The sequence below is a fragment of the Hemitrygon akajei genome, chromosome 1, assembly GCF_048418815.1.
Source record: "Hemitrygon akajei chromosome 1, sHemAka1.3, whole genome shotgun sequence".
NCBI lineage: Eukaryota > Metazoa > Chordata > Chondrichthyes > Myliobatiformes > Dasyatidae > Hemitrygon > Hemitrygon akajei.
Window position 1 is genome coordinate 144,633,600 of NC_133124.1, and position 25,806 is coordinate 144,659,405.

General features: G+C 45.8%; 1 protein-coding gene across 4 annotated transcripts in view; it reads right to left on the reverse strand.

The window, feature by feature from the left end:
- The window catches only part of sqlea (squalene epoxidase a), a 50,299-nt gene extending 39,535 nt beyond the window's left edge, over positions 1–10,764 (reverse strand). For 2 of the 4 annotated variants that reach the window (XM_073052823.1, XM_073052796.1), the window contains exons 1-5: positions 10,523–10,764; positions 9,879–10,318; positions 6,675–6,915; positions 4,252–4,432; positions 1,625–1,721 (exon numbers count right to left, since the gene is read on the reverse strand). In XM_073052823.1, the coding sequence (XP_072908924.1) occupies positions 1,625–1,721; positions 4,252–4,432; positions 6,675–6,915; positions 9,879–10,160 (801 nt within the window). In that variant the 5' untranslated portion in view covers positions 10,161–10,318; positions 10,523–10,764. The remainder of the gene's footprint in view (positions 1–1,624; positions 1,722–4,251; positions 4,433–6,674; positions 6,916–9,878; positions 10,319–10,522) is intronic. The other 2 variants (XM_073052805.1, XM_073052813.1) reach the window with 2 other exon arrangements.
- Positions 10,765–25,806: the final 15,042 nt, after the last annotated feature.

Here is a 25,806-nt window from a genome sequence, read left to right on the forward strand (position 1 = left end):
TTTATTCATTATGGACTGTGCCTTTAAAAAGAGAGTGTGTGTGTGTATACTGATTCAGAAAGTGAGAGCAGCTCGTGAGTTGCTATGGTGACGGAAGGGTGGAGCTATATGATGGACAGCTGGTGTTCCACATGTTTGGGATATATACAAGGTCAGCTGGCTTTTCAGACAGACACAGATACACGGAAGACAGAAATACAGAAGAAATAGACACTGGATGAGCTTTGAGTGCCCACGAAAAGGGTGGATCTTGCTCACAGTGTGGAAAAGGGTGACTAGTGGAAAGCTATTGATGTGTTTAACCCTTGCCTGGGTTGATAGCTTTACCACATGAAGATGGTACCTTTTTTTGAGTGGTCACAGTCGGTGACTTTAACAGGACTTTGAAGGACAACGGAAAGATCGACGGCATCGGCTTTCTTGGAAAGCAAATCACCTCTCTCTCTCTCCTCAGTTCTACTCAACTCAATATCACGAACTGAACTGACCTCATTCCTATACCATCGTAAGACTGTATCATTTACCACCTAAGCTCGAAGAAGTTTGGGGTTTTATACTTACACACTCATAAACTCTGCTAACCTGTTTGATTTATCTGGTTTTTAATATTACTAAATTATGTAGATACTAATAAACTAGTGTTTTGTTTATAGCAAAACCAGACTCCAGGTGTGCTCCATTTCTGCTGGTTCTTTGAACCCATTACGGGGTACATAACAATTTATTCAGAGAAATAAAAGGGAAGTTAATTAACTTAGATTCAGATTTATCGCATGTAGTTTGGAACATACAGCAAAATGTGCCATTGTGTCGACAACCAACACAACCCAAGGATGTGTTAGGAGACAGCCTAAGGTAAGTATCACTGCACATCCTGATGCTAACACAGCATGCCCTCATGTTCAGCAGAACATAATAAAACAGACACAACCAAGCCCATTTCCTCCATCCCTACCTGCCTCCCCCACATACACAAACACAAACTTCCAGCTCCAGTACAGGTCAATGCTAAGGCCTAAGACTTTACGACCAGGCTTCTGATTTACCTTATGGGTTTGATCTTCAATATCAACCCCCAATGATGGGACTCCAAACTCCAGGCTTGAACACCAACTGACTGGCCCTTTTGACTGACTAACCTGTGACTTTTCCTTACATGGATATCCAATCCCAGGACTAACGTGGGACAGCCCGACATTAAGGATGTCCTTCGTAATTTGTCCACATCACTGACCTATGGACACATTGCTGAGGCCTAGTCTCTGGATTCATTCAAATTAGGAATCAGCATTTTCTGTTCAGCTTTCAGAAGAAAATATATACTAGTATGATAGCTAGTGATTCAGTGCTTTGTGGTGTTTATTCTGAAACACACAAATTATAGCACATGTAGAATGTTAACAAGTAGCAGCCCCTGAGAAAATTTTAATTTATCAGGGAATAGATCATATGCAGAAGATACTTCATTGATGTGTTCAATGCAAACAGGAACAGATCCATTCTAAAGTCAACACACTGACCAGTCAACCTTTAGAAATGGGAAAGGTTTGTGTACATAATTTCTATCATGGCTCTGCACCTCCATACTGCGGGGGTAACCTTTTCCAATGAAAACCATACAAACCTTTACATCTCCACTTCCTTTTTCTCTGTACTGTACGCCAGTAACTCTACCATCTTCTTCCAGTAAATGCGTCACTGTTCCTTCAATGAACCTTACGCTGCAATAGAGCCATCAAGAAATTATTTCTATTTTAACCCAATCATTAGAAATTGACACATTATTACATTAGCAACTGCTCAGATTCTAGCATCTGTGGTCTCTAATGTGTACAAAATTATTTGCTTATTGATTCTTCTAGATTTTTAAACGCTGCTGAACATTGCATCTGATTAAAAGACCATAAGATACACTCAGTGGCCACTTTATTAGGTACACATTAACACCAGCTCATTAATGCAAATATCTAATCAGCCAATCATGTGGCAGCAACTCAATGCACAAAAATCATACAGACATGGTCAAGAGGTTCAGTCCTGTTCAGACCAAACATCAGAATGGGGAAGAAACGTGATCCAAGTGACTTGATTTTTGGTGCCAGACGGGGCACCTTGTGCATCTCAGAAATTGTTGGTCTCCTGGGATGTTCATGCAAAACAGTCTCTAAAGTTTAGAGAGAATGGTGTGAAAAACAAAACAAAAAAAACACCCAGTGAGTGGCAGCTCTGTGAGCAAATTCAGCTTGTTAATGAGAGATGTCAGAGGAGAATGGCCAGACTGGTTCAAGACGACAGGAAGACAACAATTAACCATGTTTTACAACAATGGTGTGCAGAAGAATACCGCTGAATGCACAACACATAGAAACATAGACAAAGAAACATAGAAAACCTACAGCACAATACAGGCCATTCGGCCCACAATGCTGTGCCGAACATGTACTTACTTTAGAAATCACCTAGGGTTACCCATAGCCCTCTGTTTTTCTAAGCTTAAAAGACCCTATTGTATCCGCCTCCACCACCGTTGCCGGCACCCCATTCCATGCACTCATCACTTTGCATAAAAAAACTTAGCCCTGACATCTCCTCTGTACCTTCTTCCAAGCACCTTAAGACTGTGCCCACTCGTGTTAGCCACTTCAGTCCTGGGAAAAAGCCTTTCACTATCCTGACGATCAATGCCTCTCATCATCTTATACACGTCTATCAGGTCACCTCTCATCCTCCGCCACACCAAGGAGAAAAGGCTGAGTTCACTCAACCTATTCTCATAAGGAATGCTCCCCAATCCAGGCAACGTCCTTGTAAATCTCCTCTGCACCCTTTCTATGGTTTCCACATCCTTCCTATAGTGAGGCAACCAGAGCTGAGCACAGTTCTCCAAGTGGGGTCTGACTAAGGTCCTATAAAGCTGCAACATTACCTCTCGGCTCCTAAACTCAATCCCACAGTTGATGAAGGCCAATGCACTGCATGCCTTCTTAACATAAGGTTCCTGAACCTTACCATCCTTTCCCTGTCTCATTGGAACGTACCTATGCAGAACACCAAGCAAATATCCCCTAAACATTTGCCACATTTCTTCTGTACATTTCCCTGAGAACGTCTGTTCCCAATTTCTGCTTCCAAGTTCCTGCCTGATAGATTCACATTCCTCCTTACTCCAATTAAATGCTTTACTAACTTGTCTGTTCCTATCCCTTTCCAAGGCTATGGGAAAGGAGATAGATTTGTGATCACTGTCTCCAAAATGCTCTCCCACTGAGAGACCTGATACCTGACCAGGTTCATTTCCCAATACCAGATCAAGTAAACTCTTGTAGGTTTATCTACATATTGTGTCAAGAAACCTTCCTGAACACACCTAACAAACTCCACCCCATCTAAACCCCTAACTCTAGGGACCTACCAATCGACATTTGGGAAATTAAAATCTCCCACCACGACAACCCTGTTACTATTTAATCTTTCCAGAATCTGTCTCCCTATCTGCTCCTTGATGTCCCTGTTACTATTGGGTGCTGTATAAAAAAAAAACACCCAGTAGAGTTATTGAGCCCTTCCTGTTCCTAACTTCCACCCGCAGAGATTCAGTAGACAATCCCTCTATGTCTTCCTCCTTTTCTGCAGCTGTGACACTACCTCTGATCAGCAGTGCCACGCCCCCACCTCTTTTGCCTCCCTCCCTGTCCTTTGTGAAACATCTGAAACCCAGCACTCGAAATAACCATTCCTGCCCCCGAGCCATCAAAGTCTCTGTAATGGCTACAACATCATAGCTCCAAGTACTGATCCAGGCTCTAAGCTCATCCACTTTGTTCATGATGCTTCTTGCATTAAAAAAAGACACATCTCAAACCATCGATCGGAGTGTGTCCCTTCCCTATCACCTGCTTATCCTCCCTTTCACACTGTCTCCAAGCTTTCTCTGTTTGTGAGAATACGGTGAACCTTGAAGTGGATGGGCTACAGCAGCAAAAGACCACGAGCATACATTCTGTGACCACGCTACAAGAGGTAACCAATGAAGTGGCCACTGAGGTTACAATAAGAATTATGACATTCAGCATATCAGCTCTGATATGCCATTTGATCATGGTGAAGTTTTAATACATTCAATACATAATGTATTTCAAAATACATTTTAATACATTTTTATCTTGAAACTTGCACTTGCTTTCTCAGGTTTCAGTCATTGAACGATGTGTGGATATTCTGAGCTAATTGTGGTCTATAAGTAATGCTTACTTAGGTTCTGCCCTTGCTAGCTTCCTTAGACCCATTATGAAACGGCCATGGTGAAATGCAGTGCCACACTTCACCCGACCATCCTCATCCACAGGGTAAGGGATTTCCACCTTTGCCCGACTCTCCAGGTCATGGATGATATAACCATTTACGGCACATGCATCAAGACCTTCAACAGCAGCTGGTGGGAGAACAAAAACAGAAAAGATTTGAGCATTTACAGAATAACATTTTTATCTAAAAGAAAATTATCCACTGCAAGCTAATGAATTGGAAACATGATTCAGGTTTTTAAGCAATGTAGGCAATATGTATTTCTACATCATTTAAAATCCTGACATTGTCCAGAGGGGATTTCAGGACCAAGATTCAAAATGATCACAATCAGGTTCATTATCACTGACATATGTCGTGAAATTTGTCGCTTCGTGGCAGCACTATACAGTGCAATAAATTACAAGAAATAAATATTTCCTTGTTATAGCCAGGGGTGGTAATGAGGACAAGCTCCCACTACCTATTAAATGCTCCCTCTGGCATTCGCCTCAAATAGCTTCTGACAACCAAGTCCAGCTCCTGGCCTTCACATGTAGTTTATCTACCAAACCCAGATGAACTGTTCCTACTGAAGGAGAAAAGGCAAAAGCTCAGAAATGTTGGTCATATACTTTAAGTGCAGCCCACCTTTCTACCTCAAACACAGCAGGGTAACACCTCTGCAGAGTCAAAACCTTTAAAACACTGAGGGGGATCGCATTGAACCCTACATTGGATGAGTCTAGCACCAAAGAAGGAAGTACCTTAGAACAGAGGTGAGCCAGGTGGTGAATCTGTAGAATTCATTGCCACACACGGCTATGGAGGCCTAGTCATTGGACAGATTTAAAGCAGAGGTTGATAGGTTCATGATCAATAAGGTTGTTAAAGGTTACAGGGAGAAGGAAGGAGAATTGGCTTGAGAGGGATAATAAATCAGCCATGATTATCACCATCCTTATCACCAGCGATTGTTTTGGTTACTTTTATTATGATCACAAGACCCTGTTGGGCATTGGTAATGTAGAATACTGCATGACTGCTTCACTGCTTCATTGGCAAGAAAGATGGCGAGGGAACTGTCTTGGTTGTCACGCAGACCTCATGCTGAGTGTCGTCAAGGCCGTGTGGAAAAGAGTAGAAGCCTCTGTTAGCATGTTGGAATTTGTACTGAGTTGGGGGCTAGCACCTCCCATCGGTGCTGCCTTCCAGTGTTCACCCAGTGAAAGACAAGCTGGACCAGGACAACGTCCTATGCCCATGCACCATCAGTCTACAGGGCATGCCACTTGGACTTGGTCTATATTATTTTGTTTGTGACTGTTTTTCTGCTATAATACAGCAACTGTGCTGTGTGCTGTTGGTACTGTGTTTTGCATCTTGGTCCTGGACAAACACTGTTTCATTGGGCTGTATTCATGTATGGTTGAATGACAATTAAAATTGAACCTGAATGACAGAGGCCAAGTGACCTAATTCTGAACTATGTTATATGGAAGCCAAAAACTGCTAAAGTCTTGGCTCTGTCACTAACGTTCATCATATTCATCATTAGAAGGAACTATTCTTTTGTTAAGACAAAGAACAAGAGGATATGATTAATTTCTTAAGTTATACAAGAAGCTGATTGTGATGGAGCACACTGGTATTTGAACTGGATGCGGTGAATACTTCATGTTCCTTTCAGAATGTCCGCGTCACAATGAAATACTTTTGAAGTATCAGTCCTCTGTGTGTGGGAAGGACAGCAACCAATTTGTACACAAACAGGCTGATAATGTTAATACTTAGAAATAATTCACCAGTGAATTAAATATCTCTGCCAGTTCTCTGGAAAAACTTAACGATTAATTCACTGATCAGTATCCTGGGTGAAATCAAAGTTGGAGTCTAACAGTTGGGAATAAGGATTGGAGGGCTGGAGACAGCCTGTCTGGGTGTGGGGGGGATGGGAAAGGATTTTGTTTTGCTGTTTGTCTTGTTGTTGTTATTGCTTGTATTGTGATACTTGCAGGCTGCCCCCAGAACATAGTTGGATGTGTTTGTTGGTTTGCATTTCTTTCATCACAATGTCCAAAGTAAAAGGGCACCAAATTCATTCTTTGTTGTACTTTGAATTCCTGCAATTTCAGGGTAGTATATGGTGACATATAGCACTTTTAATAATAAATTTACTTTGAATTTTGAAACACTAAGCAATTGCAAATTAGAGCTGCTGAGGTTCAACACCTATTTTATAATTTATTTGCATTTAGTCTTGACTTTTGCAAATAAGTACAAACTGTTTTAACTGAATTTGTTCAAATGTCTATTGTTTTGGTTTAATTATTTCCACTTTAGCTAAAATGCAAATATTTAGAGCTTTCAAGTGCCAATGTCGTTGGTACCTTCAAGACCGAGTGCTCTCAAGGCCCGATATCCACCGGGCTGTAACAACTCTCCAACAATCCTGTCCGGTTCCTTCAGGTCTCTCTCAATCACCGTCACATTCCTCCCGGCCCTTGCAAGTACAGAGGCCATGGCAGAACCAAGTACCCCAGACCCCACAATGATGACGTCAGGATCACATTGGGAAGTCGTCCTGATGTTCGTAGCAGACTCAGGGGAAGTGATATTTGTTTTCTTGTGCTGCATCAGGACAGAAGGAATGAGAGATCTTCAGGTTTCTTACTTATGACTTAAAATATACACTTAAATGTTCTCAGAGTACTACAGCACAGAAACATGGACCGTTACTCTGCCTAGTCCCATCGACAGGTTAACAGGATGATGAAGAATTAGAGCAAATGGGTAGGTAGTTGATAGGCAGTGGGCTAGATGTTTCTAGGGAATTGTTCTACTGCTTTAGTTCTGATTATGTGTTATCTCTACAGCTCTTGTTCAAAACCTTGCCACATCAATTTGAAGGGCCCATACAATTCCTTAGTTTAATGCCAGAGCTAAACAGCAAGTACAGCTGCAGCTTCCTGGTGTCAGAGACCCAGGGTGGCACATTAGCATAGCAGTTAGTGCAATCACTTTATCATGCCAGCAATCAGTGATCAGGGTTTGATTCCACCACCGTCTGTAAAGTGTATATAATTTTCCCCATGACTGGGAGAGGTTCCTCAGGGTGCTCTGGTTTCCTCCCATTCCAAAGACTTACAGTTAGGGTGCAAGTTGTGAGAATGCTATATTGATGCCGGAATAGATGTTGCCAGGACTTGAGGACCTGAATTACAAGACCATAAAATAGAGGAACAGAATTAAACCATTTGGTGCATTGGGCCTGCTCTGCTATTTCATCGTGACTGATCCATTTCAGCCTCAATCTCCTTCCTCTCCCCAGATGCCTCAATCGAGAACCTATCAACCTCTGCCTTAAATATACAGAAAGACTTGGCCTCCACAGCCACCCGTGGCAAAGAATTCCACAGATTCACCACTCTCAGTTCCTCTTCATCTCTGTTTTAAAAGGATGCCCCTCTGTCCCCTCTGGTCCTAGACTCACGATTGGAAACATCTCTCCACATCCACTCTGTCAAGGCCTTTCAATAGGTTTCAATGAGATCACCCCTCATTCTTCTGAATTATAGTGAATACAGGCCCAAAGCCATCAAACACTCTTCACGTGACAAGCTATTCAATGTTGGAATCATTTTTGCAAACCTCCTTTGAACCCTCTCCAGTGTCAGTTTGTCCTTTATAAAATATGGGTTCCAAAATTGCTCACAATACTCTAAGTGAGGCCTCACCTGAGCTTTATAAAGGCAAATATTGGTTATAGGGAAAGATTGAATAGATTAAAACTTTATTCCTGGAGTGTAGGAGAATGAGGGAAGATTTGATAGAGGTATACAAAATTATGGGAGGTAAATGCAAGCAGGCTTTTTCTACGGAGACTAGAATGAGAGGTCATGGGTGAAGGGTGAAATACTCAGAGGGTGGTGTGAGTGATGAACGAGCTGCAAGCAGAAGTGGTGGATGCAGGTTTGATTTCAATATTTAGGAGATGTACAGTACATGGTTGGGAGGTGTATGGAGACGATCAACAGGGAGTAGGTTGATGGAACTAGGCAGAACAATAGCTTGACACAGACTAAATGGGCTAAATTTCTATGCTGTAATGCTCTATAACTCCATGAAATGATTCTAAGATGTCTCTTAAATGCTGTAACTCTTCCTGCCTCTGCCTCCTCTGGTGATATGAACTACTCTTTGTGCGAAAAATTCACCCTTCAGATCCCCTTTCACTTTAAACTTATGCTCCCTATTATTTTTGAATATTACACACCCACACCACAGGAAACAGACACTGGCCAACAACAGCATGCTTCTCTGTTTTGAAAAAAAACTTACCTCTCAGTCTCCTTCTGTCCAGGCAACATCCTTATGAATCTTTTCTGCACTCTCTCTAACTTAATCACATGCTTCTCATCATGCAGGAACTAGAACAGCACACAACCCTCCAAGTGTCCCTTCTTATACTGCATGGGTGTTTGCTCTAGATGGTCCATTTCCTCCCCTATGCCAAAGATGTAGGCTATTTTGCCTCTGTAAATTGTCCCAAGAGTATGGATTAATGGTAGAGAGTTGATGCGAACGCAGCCTTTTTGAATGGATTAATGCAGAGGTGAGTGCAGATAGATGGATGGATGGTGTGGGCTTGTCCCTGTATTGCATCACCTCACGTCATTACTACACAGGGCATCAGCCTGAATCCATCGTTAGACTGGAACCCATACCCTTCCAATTCAGGTAAAATTGCTACACATAACCACAGTGGAAAACCTGCCGGCTTTCGTTGTTTAATGGGTGAGATAACTTAACATATGAATATCACAATCTGCTGAAGTCACCCCAAATCTTGAGGGAAACATTCACTTGCCCCTCCCCATTCAGCTGAACTGTCTTTGGAGTGATGATTTCACAACTGGGAACTCCAAATGGCAATTAATAGTATATGCCTCAATAGTTTAAATAACACATTCCAAATCTATTTTACAGAATGAAATCTAATTTGCTGATACAAAGTCTCAATTACACATCTGTATTTTTAAACAAAACACCAGTACTTCAAAATATTCAGGAAACTAATCCAAGAATATTATCCATTTATCCATTCCCACAGTTTTTAATTCAAGATTATTGAATGTCATTTCCAGTACAAATGTGTAAAAGAGAACAAAATAACTGTATTCTGAATTGGATGCAGCTCAAAATACACAAGATAATAAATATCCGGTATGTCAAATGTTACTTCTAATTTTCTTACAATTGCTATCATTCTTCTTTAAGCCGAGTTTCTTATAGAACAGTTGTGGGGGGGGGGGGGGGAAGAGAGATGAGGTAAGGCCAAACAAATGAATTGCCCAACAATAATGCATACCTCAAGACACACTCATAAATATCATTGACTAATAGTTACTTCTAAAGAGATTTTAAAGTGTTTTACAGCATCAACAAACATATTATTATTGTAATTTAGTTTTAAATTCATTATCTGCTTTACAAATCTAGTCGGGAATCTACTATGACATCAAGGCAGAAAATAAATAACAAGCGATTATATTGCATGTTGCCTGTAAGTAGACCTTTGCTTATCTCCTTACCTGCCTGGCTTGGTCCTGCTCCGTGCTGTCAGAGTCTGCAGACCCATTGAAGGAGCTTGCCAGGGGCAGGAATGAGAGAAGCTGGTAGAGGAAGCCCAGGTTGGAAGGCTGTTTTTGACCCTTCCTTTGTCTATATCGACAACGACAGGACAGCAGTAACCCTAAGGAGAAAAATAGCAGCAAAGCCCCCAGCACCTCCTTGTTCGCGTAGCTCGCGTCCAACAAGTCGTCGCACTTCTTATACACATAAGTAAAAGTAGCAATTCCTAGGAAAATCCACATTTTTGTCCTTTTCTTTCAACTTTGTCCCTTAAATGTAATTCCACCTCAGTAAATTCCGAACATTCATATAAATCAATGTTTAACCATTTATCGCTAGATCCCTTCGTACAATCACGGCTTGGGTCTTTTTCCTCAATCTTCAATTAGTTCATCTTCCACTGTGTCCAAGAAATAAAAATAACGAGAAAAAGAAATTAAAAATAGAGATGCAATTTCTTGCCCAGCCAATATGATTTCTTTACCTTTTTCGTGACAGATGCATGATGCCATTGCTTAAAATTCCATAACTTAATATAAAGGTTTCTACTCTCTTTTAGGGACTTTTTCGTTAACTTTAAATATAATTCTGGATTTAATATTACCAACAAAATGATGCACCAGAGGAAGAGACCGTTCGGGCCATCGCACCTGTGCCAAGATACGGAAAGTAGTCCTTTGGAACAGAAACCATTAACCTGCTCATTCTTTCATGGGTGCCCTCACCCCAAGTTGAGGAGGGTGCAGTCTGGCGACCCCAGTCACGTTAACACCCCTAACCCGAAGCGATACTGCCAATTAGTCTCCGTCGCCCCGCAGCCGACTGTCACCGTCTATTTAATGAGATGCTGATGAGCCGGGTGAGTGACAGTTGCAGAGCGCCGGCTGGTTCCCGCCTCTCGCTGCGCATTCAGCCAATGGCGGCGCGGCGTATCGATGAGCAGAGCTCACGCTATCTCGGGGTTGGCCAATCAGAACGGACGGAAGGGAAAACGGCTTCTCCCGTCTCCTAGCATGATTTGATGTCACGAAGGGGATGCGGTGCGTCATCAGCCGCTCACCTATTCATTCAACCCGGTCGGTTGCTAGGGAGGGGGGCACACTGCCAGAGGTTGTGGGGGTGGGTAGGCAATTGCGGGTGGTGGAGGGGGGGGGGGAGGGGGCAGGATTACACAGATGTAGAGAACAGAAAGGCATAAGGTTCGCGACCAGAGATGCATTGATGCTGAGACCAGGAAGGCATCTGGCTCGCGGGTAGGAATGCGCTGTTGCAGACGAGAAAGGCAGAAATGCAGAAGGTTCAGGAGCTGGAATTCGCAGTGGACAAGAAGGCAGAATCAATTACGACATTTACTTGCAGCAGAATCAAAGCAACACAGCATTCACAAGACAACCCGAACGAACACGAATCATGCAAAATCATTAAAGAAGGAACATAATTAGAAAGTAAGATGCGTTGTTGTCGTGCAATACGACCACAATGCTTCTTCACTAAGGGAGTGATCAGAGTTGTGCAGATTAGTTCTGAAACCAAATGGTTAAAGAAGTAGCTGGGCCTGAATCCGAGTCAGAACCAAAGTAAGGCTTAATATTGAGATGCAGTGAAAGCTGTTGATTTGCGGCAGCAATACAGTGCAATACATAAAAAGTACAAATTATAAGAGTACTGTATTAGAAAAAAAATTAGCGCAAAAAAGAGGAAAAATAGAGAGGGTTGATGGGCTCATGGCAGCGGGGAAGGGGCAGTCCTAAAATGTTGAGCCTGTGCCAACAGTGGATGAACATTTTACAACAAAGGGTGAGATAAACTTCGCACACAGTGTGAGATTACCACAATCAGGTAATGTGGGACACATTGTTCGCAGAGGGGAGATCACAGTCAATTGGACACATTGTACACAGAGGGGAGATCACCACAGTGAGAGGGACACATTTTACACAGAGGGGAGATCACCACAGTGAGAGGGACACATTTTACACAGACAGGAGATCACCACAGTGAGTGGGACACATTTTACACAGAGGGGAGATAACCACAGTGAGTGGGACACATTTTACATAGAGAGTAGATCACCACAGTGAGTGGGACACATTGTACACAGAGGGGAGATCACCACAGTGACTGGGACACATTGTACACGGAGGGGAGATCACAATGAGTGGGACACATTGCTCGCAGAGAGGAGATCACCACAGTGAGTGGGACACATTTTACACGGAGAGGAGGTCACAGTGAGTGAGACACATTGTTTGCAGAGTGGAGATCACCACAGTGAGTGGGACACATTTTACACAGAGAGGAGATCACCACAGTGAGTGAGACACAGTGTACACAGAGGGGAGATCATGATCACCATAGTGAGTGAGACATATTGTACACAGAGGGGAGTTCACCACAGTGAGTGAGACACATTGTACACAGAGAAGAGATCACCACAGTGAGTGGGACACATTGTACACGGAGGGGAGATGACCACCGTCAGTGGGAAAAATTGTACACAGAAGGGAGATCACCACAGTGAGTGAGACAAATTGTTCGCAGAGGGTAGATCACAGTGAGCTGGACACATTGTACACAGAGGGGAGTTCACCACAGTGAGTGGGACACATTTTACACAGAGGGGAGATCACCACAATCAGTGGGACACATTGTACAGAGAGGGGAGATCACCACAGTGAGAGGGTCACATTTTACACAGAGGGGAGATCACCACAATCAGTGGGACACATTGTACAGAGAGGGGAGATCACCACAGTGAGAGGGTCACATTTTATACAGAGGCGATATCACCACAGGGAGTTGGACACATTGTACACAGAGGGGAGCTCACCACAGTGAGTGAGACTCATTGTTCGCAGAGGGGAGATCACCAAGGTGAGTGAGACACATGTTAAACAGAGAGAAGATCACTACAGTGAGTGGAACATTTTACACAGAGAGGAGATCACCACAGTGAGTGAGACTCATTGTTCGCAGAGGGGAGATCACCACAGTGAGTGAGACACAGGTTAAACAGAGAGGAGATCACTACAGTGAGTGGAACATTTTACACAGAGAGGAGATCACCACAGTGAGTCAGACACATTGTACACAGAGGGGAGATCACAGTGAGCTGGACACATTGTACACAGAGGGGAGTTCACCACAGTGAGTGAGACACATTTTACACAGAGGGGAGATCACAGTGAGTAGGACACATTGTACACAGAGGGGAGATCACCACAGTGAGTGGGACACATTTTACACAGAGGGGAGATCACCACAATGAGTGGGACACATTTTATACAGAGGGGAGATTACTTCAATGAGTGGGATACATTATACACAGAGGGGAGATCACCACAGTGAGTGGGACACATTTTACATAGAGAGGAGATCACCACAGTGAGTGGGACACATTGTACAGAGAGGGGAGATCACCACAGTGAGTGGGACACATTATAAACAGAGCGGAGATCACCACAGTGAATGAGACACATGCTACACAGAGAGGAGATTTCTACAGTGAGTGGAACATTTTACACAGAGAGGAGATCACCACAGTGAGTCAGACACATTGTACACAGAGGGGAGATCACAGTGAGCTGGACACATTGTACACAGAGGGGAGTTCACCACAGTGAGTGGGACACATTTTACACAGAGGGGAGATCACAGCGAGTTGGACATACTGTACACAGAGGGGAGATCACCACAGTGAGTGGGACACATTTTACACAGAGGGGAGATCACAGCGAGTTGGACATACTGTATACAGAGGGGAGATCACCACTGTGAGTGCGAGACATTTTACACAGAGGGGAGATCACCACAATGAGTGGGACACATTTTACACAGAGGGGAGATTACTTCAATGAGTGGGATACATTATACACAGAGGGGAGATCACCACAGTGAGAGGGACACATTTTACACAGAGGGGAGATAACCACAGTGAGTTAGACACCTTGTTCTCAGAGGGGAGATCACCACAGTGAGTGAGACAAATTGTTCGCAGATGGGAAATTACAGTGAATTGGACACATTCTACACAGAGGGGAGATCACCACAGTGAATGGGACACATTTTACACAGAGGGGAGATCACAGTGAGTTGGACACATTGTACACAGAGGGGAGATCACCACAGTGAGAGGGACACTTTTTACACAAATGGGAGATCACCTCAGTGAGTGAGACACATTGTTCGCAGAGAGGAGATCACCACAGTGAGTGGGACATATTTTACACAGAGAGGATATCATCACAGTGAGTGGGACACATTTTACACAGAGGGGAGATCACAGCGAGTTGGACATATTGTATACAGAGGGGAGATCACCACTGTGAGTGCGAGACATTGTACACAGAGGGGAGATCACCACAGTGAGTGGGACACATTTTACACAGAGGGGAGATCACCACAATGAGTAGGACACATTTTACACAGAGGGGAGATCACCACAGTGAGTGAGACTCATTGTACACAGAGGGGAGATCTCCACAGTGAGTGAGACTCATTGTTCGCAGAGGGGAGATCACCACACTGAGTGGGACACATTTTACACAGAGGGGAGATCACCACAGTGAGTTGGACACACTGAACACAGAGGGGAGATCACCACAGTGAGTTGGACACTTTGAACACAGAGGGGAGATCACCACAGTGAGTGGGACAAATTGTACACTGAGGGGAGATTATCACAATGAGTGGGAAACATTTTACACAGAGGGGAGATCACCACAGTGAGTTGGACACATTGTTCGAAGAGCGGAGATTATCACAGTGAGTGGGACACATTGTACACAGAGGGGAGATCACAGTGAGAGGGACACATTGCTCGCAGAGAGGAGATCACCACAGTGAGTGAGACAAATTCTTCGCAGAGGGGAGATCACAGTGAGTTGGACACTTTGTACACCGAGGGGAGATCACCACAGTGAGTGGGACACATTATACACAGAGGGGAGATCACAGTGAGTGGGACACATGGTAGACAGATGGGAGATTATCACAATGAGTGGGAAACATTTTACACAGAGGGGATATCACCATAGGGAGTAGGACACATTGGACACAGAGGGAAGATCACCACAGTGAGTGAAACACATTGTACACATAGCAGAGATTATCACAGTGAGTGAGACACATTGTTCGCAGAAGAGAGATCACCACAGTGAGTGGGATACATTTTAACCAGAGGGGAGATCACCGCAGTTCGTGGGACACATTGTACACAGAGGGCAGATCACCACAGTGAGTAAGACACATTGTTCGCAGAAGAAAGATCACCACAGTGAGTGAGACACATTGTACAGAGAGCGGAGATCACCACAGTGAGTGGATACATTGTACACAGAGGGCAGATCACCACAGTGAGTGGGACACATTGCTCGCAGAGGGGAGATCACCACGGTGAGTGGGACAACTTCTAAACAGAGGGGAGATCACCACAGTGAGTGGATACATTGTACACAGAGGGCAGATCAATACAGTGAGTGGGACACATTGCTCGCAGAGGGGAGATCACCACGGTCAGTGGGACAACTTGTACACAGAGGGGAGATTATCACAGTGAGTGGGACACATTGTACACGGTGGTGAGATCACCACAGTGAGTGAGACACATTGCTCGCAGAGAGGAGATCACCACAGTGAGTGGGACATATTTTACACAGAGGGGAGATCATCACAGTGAGTGGGACACATTTTACACAGAGGGGAGATTACCACAGTGAGTGAGACACATTGTTCGCAGAGGGGAGATCACCACAGTCAGTGAGACACATTGTTCGCAGAGGGGAGATCAGCTCAGTGAGTGGGACACATTTTATACAGAGGGGAGATCAGCACAGTGAGTGGGACACATTTCACACAGAGGGGAGATCACCATAGTGAGTTGGACACTTTGAACACAGAGGGGAGATCACCACAGTGAGTGGGACACATTTTACACAAAGGGGATGGCACCACAGTGAGAAAGATACATTGTTCGCAGAGGGGAGATCACCAGAGTGAGTGCGACACATTGTACACAGAGGTGAGATCAGCACAGTGAATGGGACACATTTTACACAGAGGGGAGATCACCAAAGTGAGTGGGACAAATTGTACACAGAGGGGAGATCACCACAGTGAGTGGGACACATTGTTCAGAGAGGGGAGATCATAGTGAGTTGGACACATTGTACACAGAGGGGAGATCACCAAAGTGAGTGGGACACATTGTACACAGAGGGGAGATCACAGTGAGTTGGACACCTTGTACACAGAGGGGAGATCACCACAGTGAGTTAGACACCTTGTTCTCAGAGGGGAGATCACCACAGTGAGTGAGACAAATTGTTCACAGATGGGAAATTACAGTGAATTGGACACATTCTACACAGAGGGGAGATCACCACAGTGAATGGGACACATTTTACACAGAGGGGAGATCACAGTGAGTTGGACACATTGTACACAGAGGGGAGATCACCACAGTGAGAGGGACACATTGTTCGCAGAGAGGAGATCACCACAGTGAGTGGGACATATTTTACACAGAGAGGATATCATCACAGTGAGTGGGACACATTTTACACAGAGGGGAGATCACCACAGTGAGTGGGCACATTGAACACAGAGGGGAGATCACCACAGTGAGTGAGACACATTGTTCGCAGAGGGGAGATCACCACAGTCCTTGAGACACATTTTTCGCAGAGGGGAGATCAGCACAGTGAGTGGGACACATTTCACACAGAGGGGAGATCACCACAGTGAGTTGGACACTTTGAACACAGAGGGGAGATCACCACAGTGAGTGGGACACATTTTACACAGACTGGAGAGCACTACAGTGAGTGGGACACATTTTACACAGAGGGGATATCACCACAGTGAGAAAGATACATTGTTCGCATAGGGGAGATCACCACAGAGAGTGAGACACATTGTTCGCAGAGGGGAGATAACCACAGTGAGTGCGACACATTTTACACAGAGGGGAGATCACCAGAGTGAGTGGGCACATTGAACACAGAGGGGAGATCACCACAGTGAGTGAGACACATTGTTCGCAGAGGGGAGATCACCACAGTTATTGAGACACATTTTTCGCAGAGGGGAGATCAGCACAGTGAGTGGGACACATTTCACACAGAGGGGAGATCACCACAGTGAGTTGGACACTTTGAACACAGAGGGGAGATCACCACAGTGAGTGGGACAAATTGTACACTGAGGGGAGATTATCACAATGAGTGGGAAACATTTTACACAGAGGGGATATCACCATAGGGAGTAGGACACATTGGACACAGAGGGGAGATCACCACAGTGAGTGAAACACATTGTACACATAGCAGAGATTATCACAGTGAGTGAGACACATTGTTCGCAGAAGAGAGATCACCACAGTGAGTGGGATACATTTTAACCAGAGGGGAGATCACCGCAGTTCGTGGGACACATTGTACACAGAGGGCAGATCACCACAGTGAGTAAGACACATTGTTCGCAGAAGAAAGATCACCACAGTGAGTGAGACACATTGTACAGAGAGCGGAGATCACCACAGTGAGTGGATACATTGCTCGCAGAGGGGAGATCACCACGGTGAGTGGGACAACTTCTAAACAGAGGGGAGATCACCACAGTGAGTGGATACATTGTACACAGAGGGCAGATCAATACAGTGAGTGGGACACATTGCTCGCAGAGGGGAGATCACCACGGTCAGTGGGACAACTTGTACACAGAGGGGAGATTATCACAGTGAGTGGGACACATTGTACACGGTGGTGAGATCACCACAGTGAGTGAGACACATTGCTCGCAGAGAGGAGATCACCACAGTGAGTGGGACATATTTTACACAGAGGGGAGATCATCACAGTGAGTGGGACACATTTTACACAGAGGGGAGATTACCACAGTGAGTGAGACACATTGTTCGCAGAGGGGAGATCACCACAGTCAGTGAGACACATTGTTCGCAGAGGGGAGATCAGCTCAGTGAGTGGGACACATTTTATACAGAGGGGAGATCAGCACAGTGAGTGGGACACATTTCACACAGAGGGGAGATCACCATAGTGAGTTGGACACTTTGAACACAGAGGGGAGATCACCACAGTGAGTGGGACACATTTTACACAGAGGGGATGGCACCACAGTGAGAAAGATACATTGTTCGCAGAGGGGAGATCACCAGAGTGAGTGCGACACATTGTACACAGAGGTGAGATCAGCACAGTGAATGGGACACATTTTACACAGAGGGGAGATCACCAAAGTGAGTGGGACAAATTGTACACAGAGGGGAGATCACCACAGTGAGTGGGACACATTGTTCAGAGAGGGGAGATCATAGTGAGTTGGACACATTGTACACAGAGGGGAGATCACCAAAGTGAGTGGGACACATTGTACACAGAGGGGAGATCACAGTGAGTTGGACACCTTGTACACAGAGGGGAGATCACCACAGTGAGTTAGACACCTTGTTCTCAGAGGGGAGATCACCACAGTGAGTGAGACAAATTGTTCACAGATGGGAAATTACAGTGAATTGGACACATTCTACACAGAGGGGAGATCACCACAGTGAATGGGACACATTTTACACAGAGGGGAGATCACAGTGAGTTGGACACATTGTACACAGAGGGGAGATCACCACAGTGAGAGGGACACTTTTTACACAAATGGGAGATCACCACAGTGAGTGAGACACATTGTTCGCAGAGAGGAGATCACCACAGTGAGTGGGACATATTTTACACAGAGAGGATATCATCACAGTGAGTGGGACACATTTTACACAGAGGGGAGATCACCACAGTGAGTGGGCACATTGAACACAGAGGGGAGATCACCACAGTGAGTGAGACACATTGTTCGCAGAGGGGAGATCACCACAGTCCTTGAGACACATTTTTCGCAGAGGGGAGATCAGCACAGTGAGTGGGACACATTTCACACAGAGGGGAGATCACCACAGTGAGTTGGATACTTTGAACACAGAGGGGAGATCACCACAGTGAGTGGGACACATTTTACACAGACTGGAGAGCACTACAGTGAGTGGGACACATTTTACACAGAGGGGATATCACCACAGTGAGAAAGATACATTGTTCGCATAGGGGAGATCACCACAGAGAGTGAGACACATTGTTCGCAGAGGGGAGATAACCACAGTGAGTGCGACACATTTTACACAGAGGGGAGATCACCAGAGTGAGTGCGACACATTGTACACAGAGGGGAGATCACAGTGAGTTGGACACATTCTACACAGCGGGGAGTCAACACAGTGAGTGGGACAAATTGTTCGCAGAGGGGAGATCACAGTGAGTTGGACACATTGTACACAGCGGGGAGTCAACACAGTGAGTGGGACAAATTGTACACAGAGGGGAGATTATCACAATGAGTGGGAAACATTTTACACAGAGGGGAGATCACCACAGTGAGTGGGCACATTGAACACAGAGGGGAGATCACCACAGTGAGTGAGACACATTGTTCGCAGAGGGGAGATCACCACAGTTATTGAGACACATTTTTCGCAGAGGGGAGATCAGCACAGTGAGTGGGACACATTTCACACAGAGGGGAGATCACCACAGTGAGTTGGACACTTTGAACACAGAGGGGAGATCACCACAGTGAGTGGGACAAATTGTACACTGAGGGGAGATTATCACAATGAGTGGGAAACATTTTACACAGAGGGGAGATCACCACAGTGAGTTGGACACATTGTTCGCAGAGGGGAGATTATCACAGTGAGTGGGACACATTGTACACAGAGGGGAGATCACAGTGAGAGGGACACATTGCTCGCAGAGAGGAGATCACCACAGTGAGTGAGACAAATTCTTCGCAGAGGGGAGATCACAGTGAGTTGGACACTTTGTACACCGAGGGGAGATCACCACAGTGAGTGGGACACATTATACACAGAGGGGAGATCACAGTGAGTGGGACACATGGTAGACAGATGGGAGATTATCACAATGAGTGGGAAACATTTTACACAGAGGGGATATCACCATAGGGAGTAGGACACATTGGACACAGAGGGGAGATCACCACAGTGAGTGAAACACATTGTACACATAGCAGAGATTATCACAGTGAGTGAGACACATTGTTCGCAGAAGAGAGATCACCACAGTGAGTGGGATACTTTTTAACCAGAGGGGAGATCACCGCAGTTCGTGGGACACATTGTACACAGAGGGCAGATCACCACAGTGAGTAAGACACATTGTTCGCAGAAGAAAGATCACCACAGTGAGTGAGACACATTGTACAGAGAGTGGAGATCACCACAGTGAGTGGATACATTGTACACAGAGGGCAGATCACCACAGTGAGTGGGACACATTACTCGCAGAGGGGAGATCACCACGGTGAGTGGGACAACTTCTAAACAGAGGGGAGATCACCACAGTGAGTGGATACATTGTACACAGAGGGCAGATCAATACAGTGAGTGGGACACATTGCTCGCAGAGGGGAGATCACCACGGTCAGTGGGACAACTTGTACACAGAGGGGAGATTATCACAGTGAGTGGGACACATTGTACACGGTGGTGAGATCACCACAGTGAGTGAGACACATTGCTCGCAGAGAGGAGATCACCACAGTGAGTGGGACATATTTTACACAGAGGGGAGATCATCACAGTGAGTGGGACACATTTTACACAGAGGGGAGATCACCACAGTGAGATGGGCACATTGAACACAGAGGGTAGATCACCACAGTGAGTTGGACACATTGTACAGAGAGCAGAGATCACCACAATTAGTGGGTACATTGTATACAGAGGGCAGATCACCACAGTGAGGGGGCCACATTTTACGCAGAGGGGAGATCACCGCAGTTCTTGGGACACATTGTACACAGAGGGGAGATCACCACAGTGAGTGAGACACATTGTACAGAGAGCGGAGATCACCACAGTGAGTGGATACATTGAATACAGAGGGCAGATCACCACAGTGAGTGGGACACATTGCTCGTAGAGGGGAGATCACCACGGTGAGTGGGAGAACGTACACAGAGGGGAGATTATCACAGTGAGTGGGACACATTGAACACGGAGGTAAGATGATCACAGTGAGTGGGACACATTTTACACAGAGGGGAGATCACCACAGCGAGTGGGCACATTGAACACAGAGGGCAGATCCCCACAGTGAGTGGGACACATTGTACAGAGAGCGGAGATCACCACAGTGAGTGGATACATTGTACACAGATGGCAGATCACCACAGTGAGTGGGACACATTTTACACAGAGGGAAGATCACAGTGAGTGGGACACATTGCTCGCAGAGAGGAGATCACCACAGTGAGTGAGACAAATAGTTCGCAGAGGGGAGATCACAGTGAGTTGGACACATTGTACACAGAGGGGAGATCACCACAGTGAGTGAGACACATTGTACACACAGGGGAGATCACCACAGTGAGTGGGACACATTTTACACAGAGGGGAGATCATCACAGTGAGTGGGACACATTGTACACAGAGGGGAGATCAACACAGTGCGTGGGTACATTGTACACACAGGGGAGATCACCACAGTGAGTGGAACATTTTACACAGAGAGGAGATCACCACAGTGAGTCAGACACATTGTACACAGAGGGGAGATCACAGTGAGCTGGACACATTGTACACAGAGGGGAGTTCACCACAGTGAGTGAGACACATTTTACACAGAGGGGAGATCACAGTGAGTAGGACACATTGTACACAGAGGGGAGATCACCACAGTGAGTGGGACACATTTTACACAGAGGGGAGATCACCACAATGAGTGGGACACATTTTATACAGAGCGGAGATTACTTCAATGAGTGGGATACATTATACACAGAGGGGAGATCACCACAGTGAGTGGGACACATTTTACATAGAGAGGAGATCACCACAGTGAGTGGGACACATTGTACAGAGAGGGGAGATCACCACAGTGAGTGGGACACATTGTACACAGAGAGGAGATTTCTACAGTGAGTCAGACACATTGTACACAGAGGGGAGATCACAGTGAGCTGGACACATTGTACACAGAGGGGAGTTCACCACAGTGAGTGGGACACATTTTACACAGAGGGGAGATCACAGCGAGTTGGACATACTGTATACAGAGGGGAGATCACCACTGTGAGTGCGAGACATTGTACACAGAGGGGAGATCACCACAGTGAGTGGGACACATTTTACACAGAGGGGAGATCACAGCGAGTTGGACATACTGTATACAGAGGGGAGATCACCACTGTGAGTGCGAGACATTTTACACAGAGGGGAGATCACCACAATGAGTGGGACACATTTTACACAGAGGGGAGATTACTTCAATGAGTGGGATACATTATACACAGAGGGGAGATCACCACAGTGAGAGGGACACATTTTACACAGAGGGGAGATAACCACAGTGAGTTAGACACCTTGTTCTCAGAGGGGAGATCACCACAGTGAGTGAGACAAATTGTTCGCAGATGGGAAATTACAGTGAATTGGACACATTCTACACAGAGGGGAGATCACCACAGTGAATGGGACACATTTTACACAGAGGGGAGATCACAGTGAGTTGGACACATTGTACACAGAGGGGAGATCACCACAGTGAGAGGGACACTTTTTACACAAATGGGAGATCACCTCAGTGAGTGAGACACATTGTTCGCAGAGAGGAGATCACCACAGTGAGTGGGACATATTTTACACAGAGAGGATATCATCACAGTGAGTGGGACACATTTTACACAGAGGGGAGATCACAGCGAGTTGGACATATTGTATACAGAGGGGAGATCACCACTGTGAGTGCGAGACATTGTACACAGAGGGGAGATCACCACAGTGAGTGGGACACATTTTACACAGAGGGGAGATCACCACAATGAGTAGGACACATTTTACACAGAGGGGAGATCACCACAGTGAGTGAGACTCATTGTACACAGAGGGGAGATCTCCAAGTGAGTGAGACTCATTGTTCGCAGAGGGGAGATCACCACACTGAGTGGGACACATTTTACACAGAGGGGAGATCACCACAGTGAGTTGGACACACTGAACACAGAGGGGAGATCACCACAGTGAGTTAGACACCTTGTTCTCAGAGGGGAGATCACCACAGTGAGTGAGACAAATTGTTCGCAGATGGGAAATTACAGTGAATTGGACACATTCTACACAGAGGGGAGATCACCACAGTGAATGGGACACATTTTACACAGAGGGGAGATCACAGTGAGTTGGACACATTGTACACAGAGGGGAGATCACCACAGTGAGAGGGACACTTTTTACACAAATGGGAGATCACCTCAGTGAGTGAGACACATTGTTCGCAGAGAGGAGATCACCACAGTGAGTGGGACATATTTTACACAGAGAGGATATCATCACAGTGAGTGGGACACATTTTACACAGAGGGGAGATCACCACAGTGAGTGGGCACATTGAACACAGAGGGGAGATCACCACAGTGAGTGAGACACATTGTTCGCAGAGGGGAGATCACCACAGTCCTTGAGACACATTTTTCGCAGAGGGGAGATCAGCACAGTGAGTGGGACACATTTCACACAGAGGGGAGATCACCACAGTGAGTTGGACACTTTGAACACAGAGGGGAGATCACCACAGTGAGTGGGACACATTTTACACAGACTGGAGAGCACTACAGTGAGTGGGACACATTTTACACAGAGGGGATATCACCACAGTGAGAAAGATACATTGTTCGCAGAGGGGAGATCACCACAGAGAGTGAGACACATTGTTCGCAGAGGGGAGATCACCAGAGTGAGTGCGACACATTGTACACAGAGGGGAGATCACAGTGAGTTGGACACATTGTACACAGAGGGGAGATCACCACAGTGAGTGGGCACATTGAACACAGAGGGGAGATCAGCACAGTGAGTGAGACACATTGTTCGCAGAGGGGAGATCACCACAGTCATTGAGACACATTGAACACAGAGGGGAGATCAGCACAGTGAGTGGGACACATTTCACACAGAGGGGAGATCACCACAGTGAGCTGGACACTTTGAACACAGAGGGGAGATCACCACAGTGAGTGGGACAAATTGTACACTGAGGGGAGATTATCACAATGAGTGGGAAACATTTTACACAGAGGGGAGATCACCACAGTGAGTTGGACACATTGTTCGAAGAGGGGAGATTATCACAGTGAGTGGGACACATTGTACACAGAGGGGAGATCACAGTGAGAGGGACACATTGCTCGCAGAGAGGAGATCACCACAGTGAGTGAGACAAATTCTTCGCAGAGGGGAGATCACAGTGAGTTGGACACTTTGTACACCGAGGGGAGATCACCACAGTGAGTGGGACACATTATACACAGAGGGGAGATCACAGTGAGTGGGACACATGGTAGACAGATGGGAGATTATCACAATGAGTGGGAAACATTTTACACAGAGGGGATATCACCATAGGGAGTAGGACACATTGGACACAGAGGGAAGATCACCACAGTGAGTGAAACACATTGTACACATAGCAGAGATTATCACAGTGAGTGAGACACATTGTTCGCAGAAGAGAGATCACCACAGTGAGTGGGATACATTTTAACCAGAGGGGAGATCACCGCAGTTCGTGGGACACATTGTACACAGAGGGCAGATCACCACAGTGAGTAAGACACATTGTTCGCAGAAGAAAGATCACCACAGTGAGTGAGACACATTGTACAGAGAGCGGAGATCACCACAGTGAGTGGATACATTGTACACAGAGGGCAGATCACCACAGTGAGTGGGACACATTGCTCGCAGAGGGGAGATCACCACGGTGAGTGGGACAACTTCTAAACAGAGGGGAGATCACCACAGTGAGTGGATACATTGTACACAGAGGGCAGATCAATACAGTGAGTGGGACACATTGCTCGCAGAGGGGAGATCACCACGGTCAGTGGGACAACTTGTACACAGAGGGGAGATTATCACAGTGAGTGGGACACATTGTACACGGTGGTGAGATCACCACAGTGAGTGAGACACATTGCTCGCAGAGAGGAGATCACCACAGTGAGTGGGACATATTTTACACAGAGGGGAGATCATCACAGTGAGTGGGACACATTTTACACAGAGGGGAGATTACCACAGTGAGTGAGACACATTGTTCGCAGAGGGGAGATCACCACAGTCAGTGAGACACATTGTTCGCAGAGGGGAGATCAGCTCAGTGAGTGGGACACATTTTATACAGAGGGGAGATCAGCACAGTGAGTGGGACACATTTCACACAGAGGGGAGATCACCATAGTGAGTTGGACACTTTGAACACAGAGGGGAGATCACCACAGTGAGTGGGACACATTTTACACAGAGGGGATGGCACCACAGTGAGAAAGATACATTGTTCGCAGAGGGGAGGTCACCAGAGTGAGTGCGACACATTGTACACAGAGGTGAGATCAGCACAGTGAATGGGACACATTTTACACAGAGGGGAGATCACCAAAGTGAGTGGGACAAATTGTACACAGAGGGGAGATCACCACAGTGAGTGGGACACATTGTTCAGAGAGGGGAGATCATAGTGAGTTGGACACATTGTACACAGAGGGGAGATCACCAAAGTGAGTGGGACACATTGTACACAGAGGGGAGATCACAGTGAGTTGGACACCTTGTACACAGAGGGGAGATCACCACAGTGAGTTAGACACCTTGTTCTCAGAGGGGAGATCACCACAGTGAGTGAGACAAATTGTTCACAGATGGGAAATTACAGTGAATTGGACACATTCTACACAGAGGGGAGATCACCACAGTGAATGGGACACATTTTACACAGAGGGGAGATCACAGTGAGTTGGACACATTGT